This window comes from Scardinius erythrophthalmus (assembly GCF_964197995.2).
Source record: "Scardinius erythrophthalmus genome assembly, chromosome: 12".
NCBI lineage: Eukaryota > Metazoa > Chordata > Actinopteri > Cypriniformes > Leuciscidae > Scardinius > Scardinius erythrophthalmus.
In genome coordinates, this window is record NC_138232.1 from 14,722,977 (window position 1) to 14,749,696 (window position 26,720).

The 26,720-nt window shown below is 35.9% G+C and overlaps 1 protein-coding gene across 2 annotated transcripts in view; it reads left to right on the forward strand.

The window, feature by feature from the left end:
- Positions 1-258: 258 nt before the first annotated feature.
- Positions 259-26,720, forward strand: part of ddr2a (discoidin domain receptor tyrosine kinase 2a) — a 35,068-nt gene continuing 8,606 nt past the window's right edge. For both annotated transcript variants that reach the window (XM_081381780.1, XM_081381781.1), the window contains exons 1-6: positions 259-401; positions 15,350-15,457; positions 21,015-21,117; positions 21,416-21,644; positions 24,189-24,336; positions 25,983-26,085. In XM_081381780.1, the coding sequence (XP_081237906.1) occupies positions 15,352-15,457; positions 21,015-21,117; positions 21,416-21,644; positions 24,189-24,336; positions 25,983-26,085 (689 nt within the window). In that variant the 5' untranslated portion in view covers positions 259-401; positions 15,350-15,351. The remainder of the gene's footprint in view (positions 402-15,349; positions 15,458-21,014; positions 21,118-21,415; positions 21,645-24,188; positions 24,337-25,982; positions 26,086-26,720) is intronic.

The following is a 26,720-nucleotide window of genomic DNA, read 5'->3' on the forward strand; positions in this document are numbered from 1 at the left end:
GATTGACTATATAAAAAAAGAAAGAATATTCAAGGAAAATCTTCTCTGATTGGTCACAGGAGTCTGACTTAATTGAAACCTTCTGCCTGGCAGAAAGAATTCTGGGACTTTGGCATTTTCCCAAGAATCCTCAGAATGTTCGTTTTTTAGTCTTTCGCTCTCTCTCTGTCTCTCTCTCTCTCTCTCTCTCTCTCTCTCTCTCTCTCTCTCTCTCTCTCTCTCTCTCGCTCTTTTTTTTCCTTCATCCAGCGGTGTCTTACATCAGCTTACTGTGTCTGAATGTGAGAACTGAGAGAACTTCGGAGAGAAAGAAAAATCCTAGTTTTTATCCTTCTATTACTCATACAGTACTTGGACTTAGAAAAGCCTTGGACAAATGGTTTGAAAAAGCAACCCAAGCAGTAAGTTTGCATTATGTCTGTAATTTTCTTTATTTTATTTTATTTTATTATTATTTTATTTAAAGAAGTTTGGTTATTACCTCTGTTTGATTAATGAGAATGTGTATTTGATTGAATGTGATGGTTTTAAGATGATTTAATGTGTATCAGTACTGTGCCGTTGTCTTTGTGTTAGGCTTGCATTGGACAGTCACTGTTTGCATGGCAGACTAAAATAGCGGATAGCAGAGCAACTTGATCCAGTGACTTTTGCAAACCAGCTGTTCTGAATTTACTTTTTTAACAAGCCATCAAACATGTTCTAGCTTGTTAAATTTCATATAAGTGTACTTAAAGTATTTGATTCTGCTGGAAAATTATACATATTGTACGGTATTAGTTTCGCCTGTTGTCCCTCAGGACTTTCTTTTTCTAAATACAGCTTTGTAAAGTTGTAAATATAGCCATTTTTGTAGTTGTCAAATTAAGAATACAATATTTGTATTATAAAAACTCTTTAAGTTAAGGTGAGGCATTAAAGCACAGTAGCCTACCCCTAAAATGTATTTGGATAGTTGAGTCAATCTTAATGTACACTTCAATGTAAATAGTTTTTTGATATTTTGATAAGCATGCCTTTCAAGTCCCAAAAATGTTTAAGCTTTTAAATTATAAAACATGTTGTTCATTAATATTAGTATAGATAAATTATAAATTATGAATTACACTTGTGGTTACTTTGCTAAAACAACTTTTGAACTTTATACATCCTCTAAAAATGACATTGAAGCCAACTTGGTTAATCATGAGAAAAGGTCCTTTGTTTTGACATTTTTTAGTGTGATTTACTGTCCAAACGCTTTTGGGAACACTGCATATCCTCCCACTGTGCAAATCAACCTGGTTCGCGTAGGACGTGGTTCATGAAATCACTACCGGCATTACACAGTGTTGACCTTTCCGAGACCTCAACACATGATTTATCTGAACTGCGAATAGTCAGTTTATTCTTACATTTCTGTTAGCATTTATGTACGAAGACGCTAGAGCTATGTTTGCAGCCAAAGCTTTTGTGTGCTATATTTCTAAGGTTTTGTTCTGAGAACAAAAACACTATAATGAGCCCCTTTAGTGGATAAAGAGACTGCGCAGAGACCCCCTGCTACATACATAGAATGTTGCATTCAAGCCAGGCCTATAGTAATACATATTTTTTATGATGCTTACATTACAACGCTATTATAATTATTAATTCTTAAGTGATACTTGTACATTACATTTAACTATTTTACTCTGAAACCATTAGCTGAAGTTCACCCTAAAAATATAGTTTTCAAAAAAATTAAATTCTGTCATCATTTACTCACCCTCAAGTTGTTCCAAACCTGTATGAGTTTCTTTCTTCTGCTGAACACAAAAGAAGATATTTTGAAGAATATGGGTAACCAAACAGTTGTTGGGCACCATTGACTTCCATATTATGGAAAAAATTACTATGGAAGTCAATGGTGCCCCACAACTTCTTGGTTACAAACATTCTTCAAAAAGTCTTCAAAAAGAACAAATTTATATAGGTTTGGAACAACTTGAGGGTTAGTAAATGATGACAGAATTTTCATTTTTGGGTGAACTATCCTTTTAACTTTACATTTGGCTGCAGTAATTTAATATTCTGTGTGTGCTTTTTAGATTTGTTTTACATCTCAGTCTAGGTACACTGCAAAAAAATAAACATAATAATTGGATAAAAATGTATCCGAATTAAGTGAGTTTATGCTTAAAACAAGAAAAAATATGTCAATAGAGTAAGAAAACTAATCTGGTTTTCCCTTTGAATTAAGTTTATTTTTCTGACCCCCACTGTTAGATCTTTTTTCTTTTTTAATCACCTTGATTTTTTTCTTCCAAACAAGACTTAAGATATTAAGTCATTCTGGTTCTTAAAGGTATAGCGGAGGATCTTTCCGAATTTTAGATAAGACCCGCCCTCTCCACTTTTTGAAAAGTTTGATTGATTCACCAGAATGATTGACAATTAGGAGGACCAATAGTATAGGCATTCCACCCGGACGTAAAAAAATCCTCCGCTATACCTTTAAGTAGGCTAAATGTATCTTGTTTTAAGATTGTTTAGATGTTTGTACTGGAAAAATACTAAGAAAGATTATTTTTTTTTTGCATTGTATTTATTTTGGTTCCCAAGCAGAGGCAGACATTTTGTCATCTTAGCTAACTGGGACAAATTTTGTTCAATTGGCATTAACCTTTCCAATTCATGGGAAGTCAATAAATTGCATTAGTCCCACTATACTAGAAATCCCAGCTCATGTGTGATACCACTTCTCTGTTCAATGTATTACTGTAAAATCAGAAACGATTTCACTTTTCTCACTGTTACATTGATTCAAGATCTCGATTGGATAACAAGAGAGAATATGTTTATTAGTGTCCATATATCTTACACTCTTAAAAAATAAAGTGTCCAAAAGAAGGTTTTCGCAGTGATGCCATAGAAGAACCATTATTGGTTCCCCAAAGGACCTTTCAGTGAACAGTTCTTAAAAGAACCATTTTTGGCTGGTGTTGGAACAGGAGGAATGTAAATGCAATACTTTTGTCACCCACTGGTATAGCTAGTTCACTTTATAATCACAACCCTGTTATTCATAATTCTATTCATATTTGGAAACAGTTAAAAACACATGTTGTCGTTTTTGCTCTCCATCTCAGCTAACCCCTCCTTTTGCCATTCTATGTTAGACAGTGCATTTGAGATTTGAAAAATGTTAGGGTTATGAAATATAGGGGATTTATATGTGAATGGAAAATTTGCTTCCTTTCAACAGCTGTGTGAGAAATATAATATCCCCTCTAATAATTTCTTTAGGAACCTTTAAGTTAGAGACTTTGTGAAGTCTTACATTCCCAATGTCACTGCTACACCTATGTATTTGGATGAGTTTTTGGAAAGACGTCATTGAGATGGTATACCATCTCCTTTCTATACAAGGCTTTAGAACAGGTGAAAATTCCTTCTATGGAGAAAAGTAAATCTGCCTGGGAAGAGGAACTTGCGGTGGAAATTCCTATTGAAATATGGGAACTTAGTCTTGAACTTGTCCACAGGTGTTCCATTAATGCAAGACGTTGTCTTATTCAGTTTAAAGTACTTCATAGGCTTCATTATTCCAAATGTAAATTTAACTAAATATTTGTAGAAGTGTCTCCATTATGTGACAAATGTCAATTTTTAGATGCTAACCTGTCTCATTGCTATGTTATGTGTCCAATATTACAATGCTTCTGGAACAAAAATTTCCATTTTCCATTTCATTTTTCAGATACATTTGGACGTACGTTTTGAACCAGATCCTACATTAATTATATTTGCCGTTTCTGAATCATTTTTGAGACTTACACTGGTTGCAACAACAGTTTGTTTCATATGGGTTAATCTCTGCAAAAAAAATTATTCTTTTGTTTAGGAAGAAAGTTCCAACTCTTAAAATATGGCTGACAGAGTTGACTGGGACACTACATCTAGAAAGAATTTGGCCTAAAATACAAGATTTTGTTATTTCAAAAAGTTTAGTCCCCTTTTATTTATTTTCTGCATGCTTGCGATTAGTATGTTAAACATGCCTTCATTGCCTGCTTTTACCACTGGATAGATTTTATGGGTTGAGTTTTTGGGTAGGGGTTGTGTTTTCTGTTTGGTTAGTAGTGTTTTATCATTTTTTTCCTAATTTATTAATTTATTTACATTTTCTATAATTATTATTACCTTTACGTCAACTTTTTTTTTCATGCATATTTGTTAGGATTTAAGTTTTATTTGTAAGTACATAGTATGTTTTAAGTACACACACACAAATATATATATATATTTAAAAGTTGATTAGCAATTATGGTTTTTGAAGAGAGTGATCATGGCAAGTAAAATTGTTCCCTCGTTAATGTGTATGTGCAAATCTGCTCTTTTGGAAATATATGTACATTGACTTTTTCAGTAAGAGAGCGCCCACTGCTTGCTTTTGAGTCTTGTATGATTCATGCAACACTTCATAAACTGACTGTTGCTTTTCAGAAAGGAAATAGAAAAGGATTTTTCCACTGGCGGAGTTGTTAGGCGTAATTTAAGTCTGAAAGCTCAGGAGAGAGTGTATGTTACATTCAAGTGTGTTTTGTGCAGGTGCACAGATGAAGTTCACCATTCAAACTATGACCCATTGGACCAGCTAGCTTTAGCACTCTAAAAGTCTGAACGTGATCTTCAACTCTAACTTAAGAATTCTCACAGCTGACTGCTTATTTCATATTAAATCATTTTAAATTGCATATGATTGTGCAAAGCCCCATGGCTCTGTTGTCTCACAATGAACCTTTCAAAAACCTTTTTCATAACAAATAGCTATTTCTTTTTTCAAAGCATTTTCTCACCATCTAATATTAGCAGACTTTGTATACTGTTTGTGGCCTTTGATTCTTTCTTTTCTAATAGCATCACTATCCAGTTATGCTAACTGTACAATATATGACACCTTTGTCAGAATTACATTTTCAGTCACCTGTGCTTTTAGGTTAGATTAAAAACATTTGCTCATCACAAAACCTCATGATTCTGTTACATGTGTCGTTGCACTTGCATCTGTTTTTGCTATCACTTGGCTCCAATTCTGCTGGAACTGCCATTTAAATTCGGATTTATGTATTTCCATGAAAGTAAAATATCTGCAATGCTATGACCATTGCTTTAGGGAGGAATGAAAGAGGTTTCAAATGAAAAACACATGGTCTCTTCATACCTAAATTTACAGGCGTGTGAATATCAGCCTGGCGAATAAGATCCATTAACGTTGAATGCCAAATAAAATGCACTATTTTACACTGTGAAAAATGAATGAAGTTATGACAACCTGTGTTTTTACATTGCTTCAACTCATCAAAATAAGTTAAGCAACTTTCAACTGTTTTTATAAGTTATACAAGATTCAACTCATTTTTTTAAATGAGTTTAAAGGTGCATTAAGCAACTTTTCATGTTAAAAATACCCGTTTTTCTAACCCATACATGCTTAAACAATTGCCTGATGGGCTGAATGAGCCCTTCTCTGATCACTGCGATTGCCTCTATAATCCTGTACAGTAAAATAAATAAGAGGGATTCGGGATGGAATCGACTGGGCGTGACGTCATGCGCGTTCACGCTCACCTGTTCGCCGCCATTATCCGCATCAGCGAAGACAACTCAAGCGACTTTGGCAAAAGTAGAAGATGGATTCAAAGAGACCGGCTTCTAGTTCATCCCAAACCCCAACGCAAACTCCACGTAACCGCGTGCACAACTCTGGTTGCAGTTTCGCATGTCGCCAGAAGGGGGCATAGTTCTGCAAAAACTCAGAGACTTGCGCAATGCACCTTTAAGTTGATTGTATTTTTTAAATACACGCTTCTAATTTGAAGCTGTGGCAAAGCGATAAACTCTTACAAAAATGTTTGAAATTAATGTCTTTGTCACAGTTCAGTTTGTCTTATACGTTTACACGACAACGATATGCTTAAAACGGAGAAGTTTTTCCTTTGAGTTTCTTCCATACATACGACTCCATTGTCAAAACGATCCCCATTCACACGGATCCGTGAAAACGACTGAAAAAGCTGCAGTCTGCTGCCAAGCCGTTATGGCGATGAAACACTACGTTATACGCATGTGCATGACGTCATCGTTTTCACAGATTCGCGGTTTCTAAAACGTACAGTTTAAAACCCTTTTTTCTAAAGTTTGCTTTTTCAGGCAATCAAAACATGTAACTGAACGGCCAAAACGCAGACATTTTTTTACGTTTTAGCTGAAAACGGTGTCGTGTCGTGTTGTTTTCATTCGTCTCATGTGTTCCTTTGTTTGATTTTCCCGCCACTCCACACACTATGGTTACTGTTATAGTTTATTCTGTTCAGGTGCACGTAGCCTAATTTAATTATCTTGTTTGAGTCTTAAGTTCTTCCTTCACAGTCTTTCAGCGTTCGGTCATGCTTACGTTTAATTCCAACATTAAACTTCATGTTGGAACTCTCTTCATATTTCATATTATAGGTCTGTTTGCCTGCAACCACCCGTGACAGTCCTGAAGTGGCACGAATCATTATGAGCACTGCCAGCATTTTTACAGTATATGATTAAAATCTTGACAGTTCTTTAGTGAGGCTCTAAAGCGTAACCGAAAGTGCATAGTCGTCTTGACAGCACGTTTGAACAGCCCTTCACTGTCATTTTCTGGTTATTTGGTTGGTTAAGTGCCGATCCCAGATCTGGGAAAGCTCTCGCTTACAGGGCCACAAATTGAAACCAGATTTTGACACTGATGTGTGATGATATTTAATTGAGGCCTTTAGATAATGTATGACCTGTCTGTCCTCCAATCTATGTGAAGCTGTCATTAGCTTCTCTGCTATATTCAGTAATTAAAGACTGATTAGCTAGGAATTGTTTATGTCCAGAACAAAGCTTATATGGATATTAAACCTGCATAAACTATTATATTGTAAATGATTGTTAAAAATGGTTTTTTGTTTTTTTTTTGCGGGGAAACAAAATAAGTGTGATACAATATAATATAAAATATATTTTAAAGACAATGTAATGTAAGCATCATATAAGTAATTACATTAATATGATACTCCTTTTCAGTCTCTCTCCACCAAAAAGTCCTTGACTTGAAAAAGACATTATTACTATTCATGACTCAATATCCTCAATGTGGCACAGGAAAAAGTGCATAAAGATAAAAGCTTTGCTTATAAAATGCGATTTACTCTTAATTGCTGTGGTTTTCAGAGCACTTACCTGTAAAATAAAATAAAAATTGCTGTAAAAATGGACTAGCTTTTGCTTAGAAAGTTGTTGCGTTACCTTGCTGTGAGCCCCACTGTGCATTTAAATTCAAAGAGCACACTGTGTCCTCATTGCAAAATCACAGACACTATTTTTGACTTTCATTTCCTTTTTCCTGATATGGGCCTCATGCTGTTTATGAGGTAACCAGGCTCTGTGCGAGGCCACGTTTTCCTTTAAAAGTGATCTTCACCTATCGCATGTGAATCATGTTGACTAACGTGCCTATAGAAGACGGCATGTAACGTGTAATTGACTCGTTTTGCCAGGTTGCACTGAAGAGCCAGTATTGTGGTTTGGAATCAGCTAAATCCAACTATATTTACACTAAGAGGTCTCGCGAGGGGCACGGCCTTTTTTTGCACTATTGGCGCTCTGTGCTGTGAAGTGTTATGTTTAATAAGTTCCTTCAAATCACCGATGGTTTCTCTTTAAATACTGTGATCAGATAAAAAGGTGTTTGTTTAGTGTGATTGTCTGGAATTAGTGATCTAGCGTGTTACTGAGAGTCTGTTTATGGTTAGAATCTCTGGGATTGTTGCTCTTGGGAAAATTTATTTCTCACCACAAAACTTCTGTTAAATGGACAAAACACATATGCATTCCCTTCTAAGTAAATGTTTAAATGCTTTACTATTTAACTATAATAATAAGAAATATTTTTCTGAGCAGTTGAGCATAATAATCTTCAGAATTAAGGCCAGTCCAAGGACGATAACTATAAAGTTCTAAATATAAACGAGGCATGAAAATGGCAAAAACTGCACAAAAGTTGAAAATGGCTGACTTCCTGTTGTGTTTAGGGCTACGCTCCAAGATACTTTTTTGTAGGTATTAGGTCCTTACATGTATGTACCGAATTTCGTACACATACGTGGAACATAGCGGGAGGCGCACTCCGTTGAACTTTTATAGGTGGCGCTATCGAGCAATTTTGCCCCACCCAATTCTGAAACCTATATCAGATGTAAATTTTCGCCAGTTCTGACGCGTGTGCAAAGTTTCGTGACTTTTCGAGCATGTTTAGGCCCTCAAAAATGCGATTAAATGCGGAGAATAATAATAATAATAATAATAAACAGAGCAATTCCAAGAGGGTCCTCACACCATCGGTGCTCGGGCCCTAAAAATAGCAGAGTCCAAATCACAACGATGACGATAACGGCACAGAGAAACGATATCATTGGAATTACTTTTAGAATGATTTTTTTTCCAGTTGATTAACAATAAAAACATCGGCAGCCAATCAGAATCTATTCCGCTTTGAAGAGCTCAAGCTTTTAAGTGGATAAAGAGAGAATAAACAGAGCGTTGTCGTTCATTGGTGTGGACGCTAATACAGTTATCACTATGGTTATCTTTATAGTTATCGTTCTTGGTGGGAACGGCCCTTTAAACATATTTGAAAGAAATCTTTTTAATGGCTACGCTCGCTGCTCTTTGCAAACTTGAGCCCACCAAAATGTTTAATTCGTATTTCATATAATCAATCATCTTGTTAAAAACTAATGCAATGTTCTTGTGAGACTGTTTAAATACTCAACTTTTAATTTATTTGAAGCATTTTAATGTGAAGCCTTTTTCAAACTTTTGATATTTTACTCACAAATATTTTTTTAGGATGACATTTAGGATGACTATTATTTATTTACACTTATTCGTATGACAGACACTTTTTCCCCCCAAAGTTTGCAATATACATTTTATGAGTCCATGCACACCCTGGAATTGACCTATGACCTTGTCATTTCATGGCACCATGCTATTCCAGCTATGTCTATTTTATCTATTCCAATCCTAATGTAATAAATATAAGCTTAGAGAATTAATTCATTTTATGCAAGCATCTTAGTCTGAATCAAACAGAACTTAAAGGTTCCTTTAATACACTGAAAGTGGATCTCCATTTGAGTTTTAGTAGAACCATCATTTTATCTAAGATGGCAAAAGGGATTTTTCTTAAAAATTCCATGTTGTAATGTGGAATTCCTCACATTAAGATACTTAAACAAATATAATAGGGTAAAATATCATGATGGATCTTCTTTACGTTGGTGTGGCAGATGTGCTTTCACAGAGAGACAGAGGCGCACATGTGGGAGAAACAGATTTGAATCTGCCCAATGTTGTGTCCTGATTCCAATCCCCTTTTCTAATGCCTATGTAGCATAGTGGCTGAAACTCAGTGCTAGACAGTTATTGGTCCAAACCTCTTCAGGGAGATTGTCACAAGTGTACAGTATTTAACCTACCATTCAAAGGTTTGGTCGGTAAGATTTTTTAATGTTTTTGAAAGAAGTCTCTTATGATCACCAGGGCTGCATTTATTTGATTACAAATACACAATTTAATTATTGTTACAATTTAACACTTTTCTATTTTAATATTTGTTTAAATGTAATTTATACCTGTGATGGCAAAGCTGTATTTTCAGCAGCCATTACTCCAGTCAGTGTCACCTGATCCTTCTAATCATTATGCTGAGTTTGTGCTTAAAAAACATTTCTTATTATTATCAATGTTGAAAGCAATTGTGCTGCTTAATGTTTGTGGAAAGCATTTTTTTTTTTTTCAGGGCTCGTCATTGAAAAGAACGGCATTTATTTGAAATTTTTTACTTTTTTTACTTGAACAATTTATTGCATCTTTGCTGAATAAAAGTACTTTTAAATTTTATTGTACCCCAAATGTACCCCAAACCTTTGAACAGTAGTGTGTGATTTAAGTACTTATACTTTTAATGCAGACTATATAAGTAATAATGTCTTCTTTGAAGCCTGAAGTATGACGCATGGCAGGTGATTTAGAAAGCTACAGCTGGAGCTTTCTTTTACAATTCCTTAGAGTCGCTGGTAAAGTGATTTTAAACATTCCAATGTACTTGGGTGCCACAAATGAGAAACTTTAAAAGTTGCTAAATATAATGTGTCAGTCTGTCTGAAAGTCTGCAATGTCTGAAAATGTAAAAACCATCCATATTCTGAACTGGTTGGGTACTTTGTCTTCTCAATTTATGTGATTAGGTCATGACAGCTTCATAATGCAGTATACCACAAGCGTACACACACCGACTGGTTTAAGAGACAAATCTCTTGTTACTTGCCCCGTCTACCCGTGTCCCCTTCTATTATTCTCATCTGCCTCCTTGCAGAATCACTGTGTGAACACTATGAAATGTGAAATTTGAGGAATGGCCTCGTTGGGCTGGTACCAATTTCAAACACCACAGGCTCTTTAATAATATATTATGCTGTAAATGTGTGGAGCACATGAATGCTTCAGAGGCAACGGTCCAGTAATTCCATATGTGACCCTGGATCACAAAACCAGTCACATGTCGCACGGGTATATTTGTGGCAATAGCCAACAATACATTGTATGGGTCAAAATTATCTATTTTTTCTTTTATGCCAAAAATCATTAGGATATTAAGTAAAGATCATGTTCCATGAAGATATTTTGTACATTTCCTACTGTAAATATAGAAAAAAAATATTTTTGTGAGTGAATGCTGCACAATCGCAAACATAAATGGACAACTTTAAAGGCGATTTTCTCGATTTTTTTGCACCCTCAGGTTCCAGATTTTTAAATAGTTGTATCTCGGCCAATTATTTTCCTATACAAACCATACATCAATGGAAAGCTTATTTAATCAAATTACCCATGTGACTGGTTTTGTGGTCCAGGGTCACATATGTTTACTACAGTCTCACTGTGACCTAGATCATCTCTGTTCACACTCTACCTGAAATATGTTCATAAACTGAGGGACCTCACCTAAGCTACGGTATGTTTCTGTGCGGTACAGGAATACCTTTTGAAATGCCTCTGAGAGTAAAAAACTCCCAACATACACTGCTGAGCAAATGAAAAATGATTGTGGGATTTACTATACACAGACTATTGAGGTAACACTGCATTTTGGATACAAATGACACCTTAATGTCATCCATTATCAAATATTTACCAGCTTTACTAGATTGAACATGCATTTATTGATTAATTTGAATTAGAACTTGAAATTTAGCACCAATTTGTATTCATAAATATGATACAAAATGCTATTTAATAATAAATACAATATTAAATTGTATTTGCAGTTGCATTAACTTACGATCTTAAAAGATATCTCTGAAGTTGATTGTTAACGAAGTGTTAAAAGTGTTTTGAACTTGAGAAAGTGACTTTGGGAGATGCTGGCAGAATAACACACCAAAGAATTCTCTCCCCACTGCGCCGTAACCCCGGTATGCACTGCAGCGAGTAATTGAGGGTCCTTGTAACCCAGGTCATGACTGCGCTTTACCCTGTGTGGTATCCCCATGCTTGGGAGTTCACAGAGAGGTTTGCAGAGTCACACGTGTTAACCAAATAGGGTTGTCCCTGGGGAGACAAAGTAAATTTATAAGAGACACCATAAAAAGGAAGAAGTGAGTTAGTTGTTTCTCATTATTGAGCTCTCAAAGCCCCGCAAAACTACACCAGGGTTCTTCATTGATTGTTACGCAGTTCTTTCTGGGGTTTTTAGGCCATTAGATATTTTGTTCTGTTAAAGCAATAAGCCCCCAAGAAGTCGTGGTTTATTAGTGAACTCTTTGTAAATGTAGTTTAAGTTAGGCACAATGCAGGGCCTACATTAGCAAGATTTCATAAAATAAACAAACTTCAATAATTTAGTTGACAAATAATAATTCTTCCACCAAGCAATGTGGTCCTTATGCAACATCATGCTTATGAAGCAACACAAATACTCCACAACACACAGCATTAGCACAGTAAAGGCCCGATCACACCAAGAATGCTAACTATAAAGACAACTGCAATTCTGTCATGACAACTCTTGGAGAGATTGGTATGGTAATAGACATTGGCATGGTAATACTGAGATTTGCAGCCAGTACTATTTCATAGTATGATCAGTTAAGGGGGAAGTGACATTTTGACTTAACTGGTCATTCATACTGGCACTAACACACTCTCTGAGGTAACGTCTGACCCACAGTCAGACAGTCCACATCCCCTGGTCAGTTTTTTGTTTTCTTGCGATGTCAAGCCAGAAACATACTCTGCAAGTAGGTACGTTCAGACATGAATGCTCAGCCAATGCACTGCAAATGAGCTATCCCTATACTAAGTACTCAAGAGGCGATAAAGTTACATTCAAATCAAATGTCTGTGTGTGTCATTATTCAGGTTGATCGCTATAAACATGTTTGCGGCCAATGTTTAATGCTGAGAATGTAATTTAGGAAAGAAACGATGCATGATCAAGTAAGTGTTTGCATTCACATTATTTTGTGTTTTACCATGAACTAAAAACAGAAAACCTTTTATGCGTTTTGGCCGTTCATTTACATGACAATGGTGTTTTAGGGGCCTGAAAACGCAAGCTTTTGAAAATGATACCGGTACTGTCTTCATGTAAACTACAAAAACGCGAATTTGTGAAAACGGTGACGTCATGCACATTTGATTACGTGTTTAGTATTGGCATGTAGTTTTTCTTTACAAAGTGACATCGCCAACTACTGGCCTGGCATGCATAATACAGTGGTTTTAATCGGTTTCACGGATCCATGTGAACTGGGATCGTTTTGACAATTTTGTCGTCTGTACGTGAAAAAAACGCAAAAGAAAAAAGTTTCCGTTTTTAGTACATCATGTAAACATAACATAAAGCCCTATTTTGACGGTAGTTGTTTCTCATGGGGACGGAAGGTATTTTCAACATTTACAGGGGCTAGTCAGAGATTTTATTGCTGTCAAAATCCAGAATTTTCTCCCACCACCCACGTAAAAATCCTCGGCCGAATTACCTACTGTTTTTTGACAAACACCAAGGTCGTGTGGTAATTTAATTGCCGTCCGAATCCACATCTCTGAGTTTGCAAGTAGAAATAATTTCAAAATTCACTGTTTAAATCCTTTTTGACCACTGCGGAGCACCGTACGATAACTGTTGCACTTCACTGTAATTTGCATGCATTTTAAAGATGTACACTTTTATTACTGAAATGCTGGAAAGTATTTAAAAGAACAATATTTGATCACCGCACCACCTCAGCGAGTGGCGAAAAAGCATGTAAACATTTGAAATGGGCCGTTATTGTGGTAGCAATGTAATGTAAAAAAACAATTATTTTAAATATGTAGGCCCTATTATATACAATTATAGGCCTATACATTAAAAATGTATTAAAAGCTGCAAAAAAAAACAAGCAGCTTTGTTTACCCACATGTATAAATAAGAATTTCCATATTTTTAAAATGACATCCATCATTTTGAGATAAAATGCAAGACAGAAAACCATTTCAAATATAGTGTAGCTTCCTATTTTTAAACAGGAGATTTAAATAATTACATAATAAATAGGACATTATGAATTTAGTCCAAACATATGACAATTTTATTTATAGCAGACAATCATGTGACTGACCACGGTGTTTTTGGGTTTGTAGGATCACAAAAACTCGCTCCTCCACCGTGAATAAATCGCCATCCGAATGCATGAGTTCTATCTCTGAGGTGCCTTGCAAATTTATTTTTACAGACATCCACAGACATCCATGAGAAACAATTGCCATCCAAATAGGTGTTAGGTTTGGTTTTCCCTGTTTCCGTTTACCTCAGTTCTACTTCCTTGTTTGTTTCCATGGTTTCTGCTAGAGTTACACATCTGTTCCTTGTTCTGTTAATTATCTTCCCTTGTGTATTTAAGCTCTGAGTTTTCTTTAGTTCCTTGTCCAGTGTTAGAGTTTAGAGTTTATGTTCCTGTTGTTCATTACACATATCTTAAATTGTCTTCCTGCGTTGTGCATCTATCTTTGTGGATTATACACAGCAACCTGTAACAAATATGAACTATTTAAGTACCCTTGTGAAAAAGAAGTACACTTTAGCATACAAAGTGTACTTATTAAGGAAATAATATTTTAAATGAATATACTTAAGTACAAACTGAATGTAATGTTTTCAGAAACAGAATTGCATGTAATTGCTATTAAATGCAAATGTGTTATTAAATAATATTTACATGAAATGCAGTTACTTGAACTAGCTTTTTGGCGCACCTAAATAGAACTTATATGTATATATTATATTATATTTCATAATTTCATAATAAGAATTGAAGTACACTACAAGCACATTCAATAAACTGTGTTTTGAACTTGTTTATTAGTAATACATCTCATGTGTCACAAGTTTATCATGGAGGTTTGCTTCTTTACAAAATAAGAATATGATTTTATTTGCAATGTTCTGTTTCTGTTCTAAACTTTTTTTATAGCATAATTTAAACAGAACCATCTGCATACTGAATTTATGTAAATATGAATGTTAAGATGTGCTGGCTAGTTTTATTGTGTGTCTGTGTTTGTTCAAAAAATGTACAAAGCAGACCTTCATAAAAGTTTTGATGGTCAGTAATTGAAATAAACCCAGAGAGCAAGTATTTTCTCTTTGAACTCAGAGACTTTGTAAATTTTTTCAACTCTAGCCACAATGCCTTGTGAAGTTTTTCCCAACAATTGCTGCTGTTCTCACGTCATTATAACGAATATATGGAAATTCCATTATGCTCTGCAGGCAATTATTACATCTTTATTGACCAAATTAAAACCATTGCCTCAAAATAACAACAACCTGTTTTCCCATTAAACTTGTGTCATGGCTCAGTGCCTTTTTGTAATGAAAGAATAAAAAACTGAATGAAAGGATGAAGACCAGCCATTGACATGAGCATTTGGGCAGCATAATCATGTGTTAAAAGCACTCTATGCCGTTCCTTAAATTACTTTCTTTCTTCGGTGCAACGCGAAAGAAGATATTTTAAAGAATGTTTTGGATTTGGCTTTCATTGTATGAAAAAAAAAATCTTCTTTTGTGTAACACCGAAGAAAGAAAGTCATACAAGTTTGAAACGTCATAAATATGAGGCTGAAATTTGCTCAAGGGTTGATTCCTCTCTTAGTTGAGTTTTATTTTAAGCAGAAATCATGTTAAAACAGTTCCTGAATGTCTGTGGTGAAATGAAGTCATGAGTTTTTTCTAACCGTGTGTCTCATTCTCCAGGAATGATGGTCCCATCTCCGCCTGAGATGAGGCAACTTTGGAAGATGCTCTTTCCGCTCCTTATTCTCCTTTACCTATCAGGAGCTGTCAAGTCTCAAGTAAATCCAGGTAGTTATGTTTTTTGTTTTGTTTTTCTTCATTTTATAAAATGAGATTAAATGACTCAAGCTGTAAACTGTACAATATAAAGTCATTCAGCTGATAATTTTATCCAAAGTGACTTGGAATTGAATGGCTTACTCAACAGGACAATGATGATAACTCATGAATTTCAGAGTTTGAAGGAACTCAAGCCCAAATCTTAACTAGTAGTCTTCAATATTATATTAACTGAACAACATTTGGTGACATAAATTTGCTATGGGGTTAAACTCAAAAACTTTATGAGACAAGTCGCTATGGAAATCAGTTGTTGTGGTACCACTAACAGCATGTGGTCGCAATCTCCGAAAATTTTAAATTTTATTGTCCATGAATGTTAAGTTTTTCTGAAAGTCAGTTTGCTGCAAATTGCAATGCTATTTTTGACTAGGTTTGAAACAGCCTTGTACTGTAGTGGCGATCAGTCTAAGATTGAGGTCTGAGAATAAGGTTTGGAAGATGCCCAGGTTCCATTCTGGTTCTCATGGCTTCTTCTCTTTTGTCTGTGTCTTTCAACTCTGGCTTTTTCTCTCTAGCATGGGTGGTTTGTGGGGAGGAAAGTGTGATGTCAATGTGAGGTTCAATTATATTTTACAAGGAAATCAGAAGCCAGCTCATGGTGAGCAGCCGTACAGTAGAGACTAAAGCATAAGTCTGGAAAGCGGCTAATACCACCATGGCTTGAGACCGTTTCTTCTGGGATCCCCCAGGATGAAAACCACACTGTGCTCTTGTACTATATTGGGCTGTGTTCCTTTATGAAGCAGATGAGTTTGATTAACCTAGGTAACATTGCTTCCTTCCTCTGATCTTGTGTCAGTTGCTGTTCCATGTTTTAAAAAATGAAGGCAGGCATGACTTAGCCTAACATTGTCACACGCCAATGCAATAAGGCAAGAAATGCATAATGTTCTTCAATGGTTTATTTTTAAGCCATATTGTGCTTTAATGTATCGTAGAGGAGGATACCAGTCCACCCGGATTGTTTAATTGTCGCTTTGCTTGGTCGAACTACAAAGTAATGTTTGGCTTGTTTCAAAGTAAACATGGAATATGTAAAATGGTTTGTTAAAAATCCTTCTGTGTGGTTTATGTAAAGGGAGTCTGAATTGTTTAAAAGCCTTGTGGTACATGCAAAAATAACAGAATTACACTCAGCTGTTCTGTTGCTGACCGAACACTCTGGATTGTTACTTTCCGGTTTGAAAGTGTCAGAGAGGAGTGGGTGAAGGAGTCATGAGTGGCCCTGCCAAGCATTTTCACCCCAGAATCAAAAGAAAGAAATGAGGAAAGAACTTATGAGGAAAAATATGCTTATTATTAGGAACATTAAGATTTTAATTTGTGACTTTATTTTCATGACAATTAAAGTAAAAAATAAATCGCATTCTAATGTAATGGGAAATAAAACTATACAATATTTAAATCATTTACATCAATTATTTAAGTACAATAAGACATAATCCTAAGAAGGATCGTCATTCAAAATAATTAAACATAAATGAAAACAAAACTAAAGTAACACTTGCATGCAATGAATTATAGTTGTTGTATAATTGTCTTGCTCCATTTTTTTATTAGTCATTCATTCATTCATTCATTCATTCATTCATTCATTCATTCATTCATTCATTCATTCATTCATTCATTCATTCATTCATTCATTCATTCATTCATTCCATCCATCCTTCCTGCCTTCCTTCCTTCCTTCCTTCCTTCCAGAAACATGATCTTGAGAAATGAATCTCAAGAAAGTCTCATTAGAGTTCCTGTGTAAAATAACTAACGGTCCTAAAATAAGCACAAAAAATGTATATATATATATATATATATATATATATATATATATATATATATATATATATATATATATATATATATATATGAAGAGTTCAGATGCAAAAGCCTCTAAATGCCATCTGAAATTTTCTTCTAGAATGATCATTTTTATCAAGCTTGTATATTCAGTAATTTCACTTAAATGACAATGCATAGGTAATTTTCATTGACATTTAAGTGAAATTAATGAACTTAAATATATGAGCTTCATAAAAATGATCATTCTAGAAGAAAATTTCAGATGGCATTTAGAGGCTTTTGCATCTGAACTCTTCATATATACATACATATATATATATATATATATATATATATATATATATATATATATATATATATATATATATATATATATATATATATATATATATATATATATATATATATATATATATATGACATGTTGGAAATAATTATCACAACATGCTCACCATGCATTACCATTTGCATGTTGTTGTTGTTGTTGTTGTTTTTTGCACTGTGCTTTACAGTTTGGATCAATACACTACTGTGCTTTGAAACACTGTCTTAGCGATATATCATGGTATCCCATAATTGCTGCCTAGTGCCTAATATTATTACTTATCATCACAGACACTTAAAAAATTTTCAGTTTATATATTTCTTTTGTACAGGCTGGTGGTTAGAAAGGAAAGAACACCATGCTAAAGGAGTGGTGAAATGTAACGGGATAGAGTCCATCACTCAAACCTCATTGAACTGCATGTGAGCTCTGTGTGTGGATGTGACCTTGCTTTGAGTTTATTATTAAATGTAGCAGGAGCGCAAGCATGATTCTTTACAATGGATTCAACAATCAGACTGGAGTCTGTGGCTTGTACATACCAGACATTTTGACAACAGGAAAGAATATCGAAACAGCTTCTATTTCTTACTTTTTCTTTTCTTTTCTTTTTTTTGCTCCAAGGCTTGTGTGTGTTTTTCAGATATTTGTTTCTGCAGCTCATAAGTCACGGCAGCAGTCTTTCTCACATTTACAGTTTGATCGTTTTGGTGTTCAGCTAGTTGACCTTAGCGTTAGCGACAGAAGTTAATGACAGTGTTTCAGATAAATTGTATAAATTGTTGCTTTCCATTCTTTCCAGGAGGGAGATGCTGTAACCTCTTTAAATATCAGTTTTGCTCCTTCATATTTCCGCTGGAAATAAAGCCGCATTTTTTCCTACTTCTGGAAAAGTGTGTTGCTGAACTCGGTAGCTATCTCCTCTGCCAACTTTCCTCTGTTTAAAATTCCCAAAGACTGTAGTTATACCATCCTACTCTCTGCTTTTTTCCACTTTGAGTTATAGACTCTTACTTTTTTCTACTGTAAAAGAAAAGAAAGAAAAGAAAAAAATGTAAGTACCTCCTCCAGCAGTTTACATGTGATTAAAAGTGTGTGTATGTTACTATACACGTTTGTGTGTGTGTGTGCAAGGCTTTGGACCATGCAGTTAGACAGCAAACATGGTGGAACAAATGTGCCATTCACAAGGATTAAAGATGGAAAAAAAACGGTTGGCAGGAGGGGGAAATAAGCGCCACTCGGACCAATGAATTACTGCACAAGACCAGAGTGGCCCATGAGAGAAAGAGAGAGAGGAAAGACCAAAAGCCACAGTTTCTTCACACAACATGAGTATTTTTCCACCTTTCTGAAGTGAGGAATATTTTTAGACTGAATATTTTACTCCATCTGATACTGAGGCTATAACCGTCCACTCTGGGAGAGTAAAAAAACAGAGACTAAATACACAGTGCTGTGAATGTATGAACAGAACAAACTTTCGTTACAAATCTTATTTTATTAATCCATTAGTCTTTTTGTTCATTTCATCATTGAGAATACACAATCTTATGTTCATACATTTGCGTATTATTTTACTACCTTGCCGTGCTTTTTCTGATTGTGACCTTGTGAGATCATCTGTTAACACGTAGCTAGCCCTGAGTCTGCCGCCGAACAGTACTGCATTTGAAAGACATTTTATCTATGTGGCACTCTTGTGTCAATCGTCTAACACTGCTTTGCCTGCGTTCACAAAGCTATGATGAAAACTCAGCCCTGAATTACAAAAGCACATTCTCTTTCTCTTTTTGTGTGTGGATATTTTAGCTGAGTGATACAGCTAAAATTATTCAATTTATGAAAACCGGTATATGTTTTATAATATATAAAAACGGTGTGGGGTATATATACAGCATACATATATAACAATAATAATATAACAATAATATATAGAAAAATGTATATAACATAATATGATAAAATAATAAAATATATTTATTTAATATTATTAAAAAAAAGGATTTTCAATCAGAGAGTTTAAACCATCAGTCATTGTTGTCAAGAAAAATATATAATTTAAAATAATATAAAAAATATATATAAGAAATTACCTACATATATTTTTAATAAACATTTAACAAACATTGAATACATTAAAAATAACATTTATTGCAATATTTGAAAAGTGCATTAAAATATACACAATATAAAATATTGCTTAAATTAATGTTCCCTGAAAAATGTAATACTTTGTTAGTATTCTCTATATTGCCCAGTTTTAGCATGTTAAAGTATATCTGCCTCTTTTTGAGCATGAGTGCATGTGTGTGTGTTAAAGAAAGAGAGAAGGAGTGATGGGGGAGGAGGATGCCTTTCTGTTACATCTGGAAGAGCTTTTTGTTGGGGGATTCAACTCGTTTTGGATTATATCAGCTTGTCATTGCCAAAACCAAGCCTCTGAGGTTTCCCCCATCTTGACTTTTAAGCAAACATTTGGAGGAGAGACAGAAAAAAAATGAAAAGAGAGACAAAAAGTCCTTCACCACTATCCTTGCTATTGCTGGCAGGATCACAAAGCCTATTTTGTTGAGATGGAGGGGCCACTTGGAATAGGAGTGTCCTTGTACACTTTATTTTTTACATGTCCGGATCTTCACACAGACACTCAGAGAGATATTACGAGAGATTAAGATTTATATATCCTTTCTTGCTCAGCAGTATTATGTGATTTTGCAATCAAAATAATGTTTCTAATAAATCAGTGGGTGGTGGTCTAAAGCCCTACACTTCTCTTTACACAGGGGTTCTTCAAGGCCAATCCCTTCTCACATGGAACATTTAACTATAAATCAGTACATTTTAGAATGTTTAAAAGAATTTACTGAATTTATTCTTGTTCAGCTTTTCACTTTTATACTTTTTTTCAACCAATCATCCACTGTTGCCAAGTCCTGTAGAATCAAAATAAAATGTAAAATGTTTTACATGCTATTTTTGAACACAATATTTATGAATATGAATCAATATAAATATTTGATCTTTTTATCATTTATAATGACGATATATTGTAATAAGCATTTTTCTGTACATATTTTGTTACTAAAACATCATAATCTCAACCAAACCCTTTGCATTTCTGTCTATTTCTCTCATGGAGTGAATCAATCTGTAATATTAAATATTATTCATAGAATTCAGGTGCAAAAAATGTTTAAATTTGAGTAATTATCAATTCTCTACTGTTAATGTATAGGCAAATAAGGGGAAGCCACTGAAACGCATAGGAAATAGGAATAAAAAAAATGCTATATAAAACTTATGTGTGAATATTAAGTATTGTCTGCATGCTTATGATTTGTGAGTGTTATTTGCATATAAAAGTTGATTTTTTTACAGGTGTGTGTCGGTCCCCGTTAGGAATGTCCAGAGGCCAGATCTTAGATGAAGACATCTCAGCTTCTAGTCAGTGGTCTGACTCCACAGCAGCAAAGTATGGCAGGTATGAACACACACACAGTGTTTTCCATGAGTTGTAGTGCAGGTTATCTTGGTGGGAGCAAACCATCTGGGGAACTGTGGGTGGCCTCCTCTTAGCCTCACTAAAATGATGTAATTATGCTTCCTCCATATATTGCTTCTGCATTTTCACTGATTTTAAGTATTCCAAACACATTCCCCTTCGCCCAAAATGAACCATTTTAGACTGATTTATGATGCGGTCCAGAAACCAAAGAAAGACTCAAAGAGATTGCTGTAAATGAAACCGATGTTTAAGCGAATTTTTCTGTGTGTCTTAGGCTGGACTGTGAGGAAGGAGATGGCGCATGGTGCCCTGTAGCAGGAGACCCTGAGAATATGAACGAGTTCCTGCAGATCGACCTCCGTTCTCTGCACTTCATCACTCTGGTGGGCACACAGGGACGTCACGCAGGGGGCATTGGTAATGAGTTTGCCCAGACATACAAGATCAAATATAGCCGCGATGGCAGCCGCTGGATCTCCTGGCGCAACAGGCAGGGCAAAGAGGTACGTACTGATGCACTGGTCGGTGTTTCAAATCTGCTGCAGTCGTTGGAAACAGTCTCTAAGTGTGTTCAGTTCAGTCTTAGAATGTTTCAACTAGTCTTTAAAGCTACATTGTGTAATTACTTCTACCAACTAATCAAGTATTCTCGTAAGCGTAGAATCTGCCATTTAGAATACATACGAGCGTGTCGCTCGAATGGCGGCAGCCATGTTGCGCCTCCATCTTGAAAATACATTAGCCAAAGAGGGACATACCTGGAAATTCAAGCTTCGCCTTTCGCGTTTTGACACTCAGTGGCACCGTGACGAATGCGAGGGGGAGATTACTCGCAACTGCCGGCAGATTTGAAATAATACGGCCACCGTAGGAGTTAAAAAGCCCTCGTAATGGGAGGGGCTAGAAAGTAAGGGTGCTTTCACATCTGTAGTTCAGTTCATTTGGTCCGGACCAAGGGTGAAAAATGATACTTTGTAGCATTTTTCCGGCGTTTTGGTCTCTTTTCACACCAGACTGATCGCTCTGGTCCGAATCAGTTTATGAGTTGATAAAACGAACCAAAACGCAGTCATGGGACTACATCCATCCACATCACTCGTTGGCCAGATGTGTCTTGAACGCATTTCCATAACTGCACTTCGTTTGGTCAGAATTAACGTGCGGGAAAATCCGGCAGACAACACGCCGCTGTTTACTATGGAGAGACGACTGCGTGGGCTGATTGTATCCTTGGTCATATTTTATTATATAGTTTGTCTACATCACTTTAGTCAAACAAGAATATTTGAGAATGAAGCGAGGAAGCGGCTGTTAATGATTTCTATCAGGCTCTGCACCTCCTCACAACTTCAAGTTTGTCCGCGAGCTGCCATGCTTAAAATGCAAACTGTCAATCAACAAACATTTATCCTCATCCCATAATCACAGCGCAGCTGACTACGGCAACTGGTTTAGTCCAAAAATGCGCAGTTCTTTGGCAGTTGGTTCTGTTCAAGGTCGGATCACGTTCTCACCACAAACGAACCGCTCCAGAGTTCGTTTCAAAGCGTACCGAGACCTCCTCGAACGCTTGTTTGGTCCGCTTTTGGTGCGCACCCGAGTGCGATTGCCGCTTTCACACCTGCCCAAACGAACCGCACCAATGGGGAAAACGAACTCTAGTGCGATTCAACCGAACTAAATGAGGCAGGTGTGAAAGCACCCTAATATTCAGTTGGTAGTCATAAACAATTTCACCGCTATATGGGAGAAAATCAGTGTAGCTTTAAGTGTGTCCCCGGCATTATTCAGCTGATTACATATTACTATTAATATATTATAATATTATATTATATTTCAAAATAAATTATTAATATTTCAAATAAATGCTGTTGTTTTGAAATTTCTATTCGTAAATGTCAAAAAAATGTCATGGCTCTGCTCTTATCATTGATACATATAAAAAATGTTTCTTGTGCACCAGATCAGCACATTACAATGATTTCTGTAGGATCATGTGACACTAAAGACTGGTATAATAGCAATTACTAGTATAATATTATATGATATTATAATGTTATATTATATTATATTATATTATATTATAAAAAAAATACATAACTCATAAGTAACATCTGAATGTGATGTTGCTGTCAAAAACAACATGGCCAAAAGTATGTGATTGACTTTTTCTGCTACACCTATTACTGAATAATTCTGACTTGTGATGCAGCCTGAATCACAATCACACCATGTTGGTTCGTTGGCCAGAGGACAACTGGCCCCTGACTGAGCCTAGTTTCTCCATTCTGTCACCTGATGGAGTTTGGGTTCATTGCCTCTGTCGCCTCTAGCTTGCTTAGTTGGGGACACTCAATATTCAACAATTTTATTGATCTTTATTGACTGTACGGACGCTGTTGGATGAGAAATGAGCTGGATGATGGCATATTGTTTTGCAGAACTGCTTTATAGATGAAATGAACTAATTTAATAATTGATGATCTTTACAACTGAATTGAATTGAATCAATACTGAACTGACATTAACTGAACAATAGCCGTAATGCATCATTTTCCTGTTATCACTGTAAAGCTGCTTTGAAACAATCTGTATTGTACAAAGCACTATAAATAAAGGTGACTTGACTTGACTTGACTAACACATGTGCGTAAAATCAAGCATCCTGTACATGAAATCTCCGTAGACCTCTTTTCCGGATGGGACATAACTTTCCTGTTCCAGTACCACTGTACTCAGTGAAGTCCATCTAGTGTGGAGACCTGAACCAAATGAAACACTTCTGGGATTAATTGGAGCGTCAGCTGTGAGCCAGGCCTTGTCGCCTAACATCTGTGCCTGACCTCATTGATACATTTGTGTCTGAATGAGAGCAAAGCTGTCCCAGAAGTGCAACTATTAGAGAGGACCAGCTCCCTATTAATGCTCATGATAATTGAATTAAATGTTAAACAAGCAATTTGCTTTCGTCCACATTTTGGCCATGAGTACTGTATGTCACTAAAATGTCACTGGAGAATCTAAATGTAAGTTTTTCTGTTGTGAAGGTTATTGAGGGGAACAGGAATGCATATGACATTGTGCTGAAGGACATGGAGCCGCCCATCATTGCACGTTTTGTCCGCTTCATGCCTGTCATCGATCACTCAATGAACGTTTGCATGCGTGTGGAACTGTATGGCTGTGAGTGGCTGGGTAAGTCTGACAAGTGTTGACCTTAAAGTGAGTTAAATGCTTCAAATAATTTTGGTTTTGTCTAAAGGTTGAAAATCAACTAATGCTTAAAGGGAAAGTTCACCCAGAAATGAACATTTACTCACCCTCATGTCATTTAAAACCTGCATGACTTTTTATTTTGTTTTGTTGTTTTTTCATACAGTGAAAGTCAGTGTGGTCTCACGCTGTTTGGCCACCAATGCTCTTCTTTTTCTTTTTCTTTTTCTTTTCACAGAAGGAAGGAAGTCATACTGGTTCATTTTTGGGTGAAATATCCCTTTAAAGCTGTATTAAGCGATTTCTGAGAAACACTGTTGATATTTAAAATCAACCCAAACAAACACACCCCTCCCTGTGGAGTGGACGTCTCTTTATCATAGCTGAAGTGAAGCAAAATAATGCGAAGATTATTTAAGGACCAAGACAACAACAGAGTGTTGGCCCAGATCTGGATTCCATGTGTACCAGATGTGCGACGCATATGGGCTGACACTATGTTGCTGTCTGGGGAAGAACAAAAAATGAACAAACCGTACACAAGACTGAGTATATACAAGCAATAGTTACTAGTTAGTCACCAGCAGCACATCAGGTCCAGAAAAAACAATGACACTCAAAACTGTCCTGACAAAAACAGCATATCTTGGTTCTGTGAAACACAGCAATCCAATGTTACTCACGTATGGAGTAGAAATAAAGCTCAGAGTCTGTTTTCAGGCCTTCCTTCTTAGGTCTCTCCAGCGGTGGAAAGCTTCTCCTTCTTAACGTGGGTCCTAAAGCTCTTGCCTGATAATAACCCTTCTTTTTCCAATGATATTCCTCTGACCTTTTCTCTTTTGTAATGTCTCTCGGCCATCTCTCTATCTAGTCTTTCTTCAAATCTCCCTCTTGCTCACTCTCTCCTCTCGCATCATGAGTGGACACGCCCCCTACTGCTGATTGGCTACAAGTGTGTTGTGGTGCTCTGTCTGATTTCTCAGAAATCGCTTACTGTACTTTTGAGGACGCAGTTTAATTAAAGGCCCATTGCGTGATGCGGTTTTCTGTCCTGTGTTGATGTATATCCTAATGAAACTGGAAGTTTGGGTGGTGCAATATGAGTCATCAATTTTTCTGGAAAAGAAGGACTGTAAATTGAACATATTAAATATGTTAAAAATGAATTTAGGCAACATTTATGAGTACAATAGCATACAGATGGCCTCAAAGCTAACACATTTACATTAATGCATGTCACACGTTCTTTAGATTACTAAAATGTTCTTCACACCAAGAAAAAAAGAAATTTCCATTGAAGATGAATGGTTCTTCTGTGGCATCACTGCGGAAGCCCAATTTTGGAACCTATATTTTTAAGAATGTATATGATATTGATGAGGATCTTCACAATCTCTATCTATTTCTCTCTCTCTGACATTAGATTTGCAGTGATTTGTTAAATGCTGTTATGGAAATTGTTAATGCAGATGAGATTTTTTTATTATTTTGCAATGACAACTTTAATGTCCTTCAGAGGGATGAATCAGCATTATAATTATAGCACAGAACCTCCTTCAACGTTTCCATTATGGGACACCTGACAAAAGAAAAATGAGTTGACAATGTTCTCCTGTGGCTGTTTCTAGATGGCTTGGTTTCATATAATTCTCCACTTGGCCAGCAGATGACTCTCAATGGACAGTATATTTATCTCAATGACTCTGTGTATGATGGAGCCATGAGTTACAGGTCAGTACACTTTTCACAAGCTTGAGAATAAATGAGGAAGATACTGGATACTCCTACACACATTATCCTTTAGAGAAGTTTGAGTGTAACGTATAGTGAAATTACTTTAGCTTTGACATGGAGATTTAACATACAATATATGATGTATGAAAGTTAAACCTACGACTAAATGACAATATATCTCCGCTGATGACTAATTCAGTATCAGTATGGTTTGAACTGACCGGTTTACCTGATGCCTGGAAAATTTGATCCCGAATCAGTTACACAATTCAGGCTAACTACAGCTGGCCTGTTATTGCTTGGTTGCTATGACGACAACAAGGCGCCAGGCCCAGGACCGGAGAGAGTCACAGTGGTTTCACAACGTTCACGGGAGAAATTGACTCAATGCTCCCTGAACAATACCTTCCATGACACAGTGCAAAGTCTGTTTACCTTCTTGTGTGCGTATGACAGAGCTGGCAGAAAACCGCAAAGCAGAAATCCAAAATTAAACTATCACAAGAGCGACAAGTGTCATTGCTGGGAAAAATTAAGATAAAGGCTCATATAATGCCGCCATCTAGTGGTGAAATTATATAAACAGAGCATAAAATACTGAAATATGCAAATAAGCAATCTGTAAGAGACCT